The sequence below is a fragment of the Salminus brasiliensis genome, chromosome 1 (assembly GCF_030463535.1).
Source record: "Salminus brasiliensis chromosome 1, fSalBra1.hap2, whole genome shotgun sequence".
Lineage (NCBI taxonomy): Eukaryota > Metazoa > Chordata > Actinopteri > Characiformes > Bryconidae > Salminus > Salminus brasiliensis.
In genome coordinates, this window is record NC_132878.1 from 80,427,342 (window position 1) to 80,436,439 (window position 9,098).

Sequence of the window (9,098 nt, forward strand, 5' to 3'; positions counted from 1 at the left end):
AATGTTCCTTGAATCCTTGAATCCCACCAGTAATTGATCGTTCACTTCCCTCTCTCTGTCACTGACTCTCTCCTCCTCTTTTCACTAGGATTCCCTACAGTCTTTGTGATAGCCTGGATCATTTGCAGAATATACCTGGAGGACACGGGGTGAGTAAAGCCAAGCCGCACTCAGATGGGTAGGACTCTCATAAGACATGGGGTTCAGTATTGAGTGCCTGGCCTTTAGGGGTAAAAAAAAAGGGAAAACATGCTTTCCTTTCATCTGAGAGTGGAACATTCAGTGATCTGTTATGGATGTAAGCAATGCTGATTTCCTCCCCTCTCTTTGAACAGATGCTGGGAGAGAAATGATGCCACGATTCCTAGGAGGGTGATCAATTGGCCAATCATGGCTTCTGTTTTAGTAAGCATGACCCTGTTTGTTTGTTTTTTTGCCTTTGTGTGTACAACATCAGCAAATGACAATGCTGTTGTGGGAGGTTGTATGGGAGAAAATGAGCAGCAGTGTTGGCTTCAGATCTCTTAGGCCCAACTCTGAAACTCATCATGCGCCGTAAAGTAAGAAATGTTTGCAGTACTGGTGATAGGAACCAGAAGTCTGAAGCGTTTAATGCCTTTAAAAGCTTCCTCACTGAACGAGACAGTCGTATACAAAACTTTGAACACCCATTGGTTGGTACTCTCCCACTATGCTCCCAACACTGGGACAGTGAGCACTGACACATGCTTCCTCTGACACATGCCCAACCAGCCACCACCTCTTTTGAAACTGCCACCAAGACAACGTCACCGGGCAACCAACACACGCAGAGGAAAGTAGAGAGTACTCACACAGATCCATGTACCCACACAGAGAGAGCAAGGCCAATTCCGGCTGCTGATGGCAGGCAGCATGACCCAGGATTTGAACCAGCGTCCCTCATAGTAGCAGTCCCTTAGTCCCTGGACCCACTCAGAGCCCATATTGTTGATTTTCTGTGAAAGTGAATGTATATATATTGCAGTTTTGTAGTTTCAGAATTGAGAAAAGTTTTAAAAGTTTAATATTTTTAAAGTTTATGGGCTGTGAGGTACATCTCCAGATCTACCACTAGTTTACCATCATCAACAATACATTGAAACTTTAGGTTTACTGGTGGTTTTAGAAAAGGTTATATTTTTAAAAGGTTATATTTTATTGACCCCCTAATGACCCCCTGGTTTTTATTTAAATCTTAAGTATCTTAAGTTAAAATATTTTTACTTAAAAAAATGTAGCTTTAAAATGAGCTTTTGAATTGGAGTTGGCTATCATGCTCACATTACTTAAACACTCTCCTTACCATGCCACAGGAAGTATTAAACAGCTAAAAGAGTGTATGTGCTGTTTTTGGGCTAGATTTGTAACAGGGTTGGATCAGATGCTTTGCAGTTCCTCTGATATCCCAGAGCATCGACACCCATCCATACCACTTTGCCATCTCTAATTGTAATAAACACATTTTTGGTTGGTTACACAGCCTTTGTAGCTAATCAAATATAAAACATTTTTAGCAAATCCTAACACAGTTATTCCGTCTGTCATAACATCAAAAAATCTAAATAATCAATGTGGTCTGAGCAAATGTTTGGACACCTTACAGAGCCAGTACGTAGTAATCTCCCCTTAGAAATTACAGCCTGCAAACACTTTTAATGGCTAAACATTTGTCAGTTCTGGCAGTTGGAATCTTTCCCATCTTTCTTTGCAGAGGATCTTTTGGATTTTGGATGGTCTTGCTGCATAGCTTCTTTGAGGTCTGTCCACAGTTGTTCTATTATTAGGCCAGGAGACTGTGAGGGCAATTCCAAAAGCTTCACTACTCATGGTAGTTCATGGTGGATATGTATATTTTGGATCATTATCCCCTGTTGTAGAAGCCAGTCTCTTTTCAGTGTCTGATATTTACATCCAGGATTTGCTGGTATTTTGTGGAATCCATTCTTTTCTCCACCTGTGCAATATTGGCAATGTCAGTGACTCCAAACACTCCAAAAAAATGATAGATCCACCCCTGTGCTTTACAGTTGGCAGGGTGTTTTTTTAATGAAGTGCAGTTCCTTTTTTTCTCTACCTTTGCTGAGTGTGGCCCAATAGTTCTGTTTTGACCACAGCGCTCATTCGGCTTCTCTAGATGTTCTGTAATGTGCTTTAAACATTGGGTTTTGTGATGAAGTCTCAGTTATAATTCCTGCTTATGACTCTTCCATTCAAATTACGCTTATGCAAGCAACACTGCACAATGGAACAGTGCACCAATGCAGTTCCTAATTACACTAATTTGCTTATAAAAGACTCCAATCCTCTGTCCCCAAACTTGTGCACAGGCCACGATAATGATTTTCTATTTAATGTTTATGTTATGACAGAACTGTGCATTAGAATCTGCTGAACATACTCTTAAACATACTTTTAGGTCTGATTAGGGACAGAGCATATGTTTACTATTTCTGTGTTATTTGGCCAGGAAAACGTTTGCATAAGATATATGACGCAGGCACGTCCTTGCGGACCACCGCTTTGGGCTGTAGTCAAACAATGCATATATAAACCAAGCTAGGACAAAATCTGTCAGGCGAGCAACTGAGCAGCGTAGTGCTTCTCTCCCAGTGTGAGTCCCTGCCTCCAGGAGCAGACGCGCTGTCATTATCCCCTCCTCCCCCTGGCGCAGCGTGTGCGACTCCCCTGAGTCTGCTGTGACACTTTCATTTTACATAAGCTCACCTGCAAGAGAGCACTGATCTGCTGATGGAGTAGGGGGTGAGTTTGACAGCAGTGTCTGCTCAAATCCAGGTCAAAACAGACCCATTTTTCCTAAACGAGTTGGGTGGACAGAGAGGTCTGCTGCTTTCCTGCTTCTGGGTGAAAAATGTGCTTTTAGTAATCCCAGTCGTTAACCTTCTCAGAGGCAAATCTCTCACAGTGCCCGGTGCAGAATGTTACACAGAACTCCCACAAATGGGCCGGTGCTCATTCTCAACCAAAGCAATGCAGAACCTGGTCTGTTTATTTTCTACTCAGTGCTGTCAAGGCAGAAGAGCTTGAGATAACCGATAGCGACGTGTTACACACAGCATAGCTCTGTTGCATGCTTTATCCTACATATCTGTACAAGTCCTAGTCAAACAACCTTTGACAAGATGTCAGGAGAAGCTCTTTGGGGCAACCCATTGTGGAATGCCCTGTGAAGGAACGTAATTGCAATGACATCACACAGTCTGCTCTAAACCCTCTGGCTGCTCATTTCTTCCTTCTTTTAAAAAGGCCAAACTGAAGAGAACATAGATCAGAATAGACCATTATTAATTAGTAGAGCAGATTGGCAAAAAGTGTGCTCATGTGGTTGCTGAGACTGACACTAAGAATGGATAAAATACTATTTTTAAGATGGCTGTTACTTTTGTTTTCATACATGCAACAAACATTTGTCCATTTTTAGATAGAAAGCAGCTTATTACTTGTTAAACACCTTTAGCAGGCTGATGATTCTCCAAAAGGAGGCAATATTAGGATTCATAATCTTTGGTGCTTTGCATTAATGACACTGTGTGGCCATCAAACTCTATAACGTCTCCCTCAGTATGTGACATTACTGCTCAGCTGTGCAATACTCAAATTATACTGTTCTTATTTGCAATAATAACAGTACTGTAATTCAATTTAATGTGTGCAATAACCATTTATTATCACAGTTATGACCAATATATTTATATAATGTATATATATGTAACGCTTGCAACTGTAACAACTGCTATTTCCCTCCTGAGATCAATAGTATTTCAGATCAGTAAGTATTTCTGATTCTGATTCTAATTATGAATTAGAATCAGATACCTTTCGTACAATGTTTTAAAACATGTTTGGTCACACAAGCTAGCCTCACCTTATGGTCTGCTTAGAACGAGCATTAAGTTTTCCTGAGAAATATTTCAGAGCACAGTAATACGGAATTCTCTGCACGTCACACTATTTTATGAATTCATTTTAATAATTAGACAACAAGTATAAATATATAAAAGCAGAACATTAAATAAATCTATAACCTGAGACCGAAAATACCACAAAAGAGGCAGAAAATACAGCAAAATTAAAATACCAGCAAATAAATAAATAAAAATTCTGGTTACAAAGACTGTACAATTTATGATTCTGGCCCAGCAGTGATCATCCAGTGTCAGAAACCACATAAGCAAGTATGTTGGAGATGACTAAACATTTATCATATGGTTTAAAGTGATGATGCTAATTGTTAGGATATATCAACAACTGTAGATAACATGGACACTGTGGCTCCATTCCCTTCCATTCTATTGAACTAAATGAAGCCAAAATTGTCTGCCATGTTGTCAAATTTGCAAATTTTGCTCCTGGATACCCAGTTTGTCCAGTAAGCGGACTGTTTCTATAGTAAACGTGCAGCTCTTGTAAATTCCAATACTACCCAGCTACTCCATGTAATGAACAGAAAGGAGGCCATGCAGGTCCTGCAGATGGTTTGTTGCAGTCAATCGCTTCATTCCTAAGTGCCTTCTTACAATGTAGCAGAATAATATTTTCCGAACTGATTTCTGGAAAACATTAAATGTGTCAGTATTAGCACAGAGAAACCTAACTGTTTGACTGAATCAGACACTGGAGATGGACAGTTTAAAAATGAGAAGGTCTCATTCTGTCATGTGAGGATGGCCAGAGCTACACAGGATACTGCAACCAGCCAGCAGAGGTGCTAGACCTGTGATTCTTTCACTTTTGAGAGACAGTGCGCTGTCCAAGTTTTCAACAGTCATTGTAATATAAGCTTCCAACTACAAAAGCCTTGTAGCTCCAGTGCAAAACCAAAGCATCTAACTTCATTTACATTTACATTTAAGCAGACGCTCTTATCCAGAGAAACTTACAAAAGTGCTTTGCTGCTCAGAAAATACCCTTAGCTAGTTCGTCCAGACTAGGATCCAAAGATACCTCTTAAGCCTACATACTACTAAACACAAAAGTCAACATGGAGACCATAATCCTTGACACTACACTTCGCCTAAACCTCAGACTCCAAACATGCATACATTTGTGGTAAAGGGGAGACTGGTAGATCTTTTTTTTGCAGACTGTGACTTTAAAGTGTTTCTTTGTGTCCTCAGATCAACTTCATTCTGTTCATTAGCATCATTCGGATCTTGGTGCAGAAGCTAAGGTGTCCTGATGTAGGAGGGAATGACCAGTCGCAGTACAGGTATAGTACTAAAGACATGCATCTCTCTCTCTCTCACTCTCTCTCTCTCTTACATGCACACACACACACACACACACATTTATCCTGCCCCATCCTCACAACAACTATGCTGTCCTCCATTTCAACTGTGGTTATGCTGTCCTGCTCTGACAACTGAATTGAAATTGCTGTACCCTGTTTCATCATACTTTTCCATTTTCCATTGTAAATTACTGAATATGTTTGAATTTCTGGCTGCTGAAATATTTATTTGTGGATTTGTTCCCTGCTGAGCAATCATCATGGCACTAATGCACAAGGAGTTCCTGTTGCTTTATTTATTTATTTTTAGAAATGCGTTTTTTCCATTTGTCTTTTTGGGGGGAGATGTGATTGTGACCCTGGAATCGTGCACTCTTTAGTGTTGAACATCTCAACAATACCTGTATAATCTGTCTGGTTTCTGTTTGCCAACACAATAGGTGAAGACCCCCCCCCATGTCCTCTTTTTGTTGAATCCCTTTTTCTGTTTGTCCATTTTTCCGTCTTTTGCAGGAGGTTGGCAAAGTCAACACTGCTGCTGATCCCACTTTTTGGGGTTAACTACGTTGTGTTTGTGTATATGAGAGAGGAGAGCGAAAGCGACACATTCAAACACTTCAAAATATTCTTTGACCTCGGCCTCGGCTCTTTCCAGGTACAGGGTGTGAATGAGCAGTTAGTTATAGCCTTCATTTTGCCTTTCCTGAAATGCTAAAGTTCTATCTCACTGCTCTTTTCTCAGGGATTGGTCGTTGCCATTTTATATTGCTTTCTGAATAGTGAGGTGAGTATTGCTATCTAAATTGTGAGCTGTCTGCCAGGGGAAACATTAAAGTCTAAGCTTGATGGAACAGTTCAGCATATCCAACATTGGTGAACATTTATGTACACTGCCTGCCAAACATCTAGGGACACGCTGGCCTCTTTTAAAATTTCCCAAGTAGTGTTTGCTTTTCATTATCAATTTGTCACTTTTCAATTAGGTTGAAATATCTTATATAACTTAAAATGTGATTATATATACAGTGTATATATATATATATATATATATATATATATATATATATATATATATATATGTATTACAGTGAATACTTGAATGCCGTTGTATCATGCAGTGGATGAAAAGCCCTACTCCTGAGGCAAATTAAACATGAAACTTTAACTTTGAAACTCAACAAAAGCCCAAAACCAGTAACTGCACCGCTGCAAGCAACACTACAGCAGGCACTCACTTCAATGTATTTTGCTATTTGCAACCGAAAGGGACAGGTTTAAAAGCAAAAGTGTTGCATAAGCTTTGCTTTATTAGCTATGTCCTATGGTCGCTTCTTGTTTTACTATTTTTGTAAAACCTGCTCTTCACTGCAAAACCTGCTTAGGAAGACACTTTATCTTTAATATCATGGCACATTTTCAAGCTTGCCGAGAAATGACACATTAGCTCATAAAACCATCCATCGGTAAACTTAGCAAGCTTGACATTGCGCAAAGATTATGCATAATAATATAGTATTATCAGACAAATAACAGATTTGAACACTGTGATACAAACTGCTGTGACTATTTACCCATGTTTATAAATATATATATTTTAAATATTTAGCAACACTCAGCTTCATGTTTATCAAAGTGTTTTCCAGAGGCTGCTCACACTCAGTTATTGTATATATCTATTATAAAAAAAAAAAAAAAAACATAAAAGTAAAATAATAAATAAAATGTATTTAACTATTAATATTTGAAAATAATTATTTATAAAAACAAATAAACCTTTTCAAACAGTAACTTCAATAAATCAATCAAAAATTGTGCTGTAAAATCTACAGTGTCATTCTTCCATATGGCTGTGAACAGTGTTCTACTAAAGAGTCCCCAAACTTTAGCTTGCCAGTGAAAGTATAAATATTTCCTGTGTCAAGCAATTCCTGGACGCTGAGTGTCATGCATGTGTGTGCCGCAGGTCCAGAGTGAGCTGAAGAGGAAGTGGCGGAGTGTGTGTCTAAAGCGATACATCGGCCGAGACTACCGGCTGCACAGCTCGTCCATTTCCAGAAACGGCGCGGACAACGTGGCGCAGTTCCATCGCAACTCCAGAGCCCAGTCTTTCCTCCAGACGGAGACCACCCTAGTGTGAGCCTGTTCTTACTCACACACACACATACACACACACACACACACACACACACATTTGTGCACGCACGTTCTCTGTAACTCTTCGTTTGGAGCAGCTGTACAGGAAATACCATACACAAGGACCACTGCACCATTCTGTAGATGTCTTAGGCTATCTACGAATGAAGTCATGTCGTGCTATTGGTTATGTTCTCGCTTGTTGCTGTTTGATGAAGAGGATGGGACATGGGCACTCACCATTTAACCAATGTCTGTTACAGGGCATGAATAATAATGCCAAATACTGTTTTCTGTGTATTTTTTATACCAAATTTGAGTGTCTGCTCCAAAACACCGGATCAGCAGCTGGTTTGAGTGTCTGAATGGAAGCTTCACAGACAAGGACAAGATTACATCAGCTGTGATGTATCACACATTAAGTTTTACATTTCCACTGTTTGCAGCTCTTTATGACTTGTTTGTTCTCGCACGTGTAAACACACAGGAAAAAATGGCATAGTTACAAATGTTTTATCTCCAAACATCTTCTTTATTAGTCCAGCGCTCGCGTTATACCAGGCTCGGATTTGAACGCAGTACTTATGACCTTGTAAATATTCCTCGGCTCCTGGCTGTTTTCTTGGATGGTCAGACAGTCAGACACAGAACAGAGGCTTGACACCAGCCTTGTGGAAGCATTAGGCACAGTGTTTCCCATGCTTCTGAAAAGCCTAGGGACATGCTCTGTGACGCTTCAGGGCTAAAGACTGAACCAAGGCTGCGGTTATGCTGTGGTTCTCCACTGCGGCGAGCTCATTAGGAACCAATTACTGCTGGAGGTGTTCACATCAGCTCTCTTACAGACGAGGCCTTACGTTCCAAAGGGTGAATCCATAATGGCGGTGCATTTCCTGCATGAGAGGACACCGTGTTTGCTCCGCTCAAGTGGAGACGTGGAAGAAGCACAAAACCAAAGATCTAATCTTGCGTATGGAACAGAATCCTACTGGTGAGGAATGACTGGGGAGACAAGCTAATATGTAAACTGCAATGTGAGTGTTTGTACTTTAACAGCCATTTGTCCTTGGATTCAGTTTGCCTTCACAGCTCAGTTCTTGTGATGTAAAAAAGTCATTCAGAGTGGTTTGGTGTGAAAGGGTTAATTGTAGAAACTATCCAGCTTGGGTTTCTTTACAGTGGTGGTGATAGAAACCAGGGACCACAGTGTCTACAGCATAAATGTAGGAGTTTTTTATGATCCACTCCACTTTCTATAGCACTCCAAAGTAGTCATGGGACATTTTCTAAAAATAATTTGTCTTGTTTATTTTAAACTTGTATTAATTCACATCTATTAGAAATGTTCAACCATGATGACCCAAAAACTATCTCCGAAATTAATTGGAAACCAAGACAAGGTAAAGCAAATACCTTGTCTTGGGGGGGGGGGGGGGGGGGATTTAGGTTAGTATTTTTTTGCAGAGCACTTCTTTTGGACAACAGCTTGACATCTTCTAGACATTTTGTGACACCCAGACTTGTTGGTTTTTATCATTTAGATGGTCAGCGTGTTCAAGCTTTTCAACACTTCCTGTTCTCTTTCTACATTTTTTACATTTTCAGTATCTGTGACATTTTGTTACCAAAAGTTTGACAAATGAATTGAACTCAATATTCAGGTTTTCTAAAGCATTATCTTTCATAGTGTAAATGA

The 9,098-nt window shown here is 39.9% G+C and overlaps 1 protein-coding gene across 1 annotated transcript in view; it reads left to right on the forward strand.

Moving 5' to 3' along the window:
- The window catches only part of vipr2 (vasoactive intestinal peptide receptor 2), a 53,035-nt gene extending 44,202 nt beyond the window's left edge, over nt 1-8,833 (forward strand). The window contains exons 8-13 of the mRNA XM_072690736.1: nt 89-149; nt 336-405; nt 5,157-5,248; nt 5,783-5,924; nt 6,012-6,053; nt 7,233-8,833. Of these exons, the coding sequence (XP_072546837.1) occupies nt 89-149; nt 336-405; nt 5,157-5,248; nt 5,783-5,924; nt 6,012-6,053; nt 7,233-7,406 (581 nt within the window). The 3' untranslated portion in view covers nt 7,407-8,833. The remainder of the gene's footprint in view (nt 1-88; nt 150-335; nt 406-5,156; nt 5,249-5,782; nt 5,925-6,011; nt 6,054-7,232) is intronic.
- The last annotated feature ends 265 nt before the right edge of the window (nt 8,834-9,098 follow it).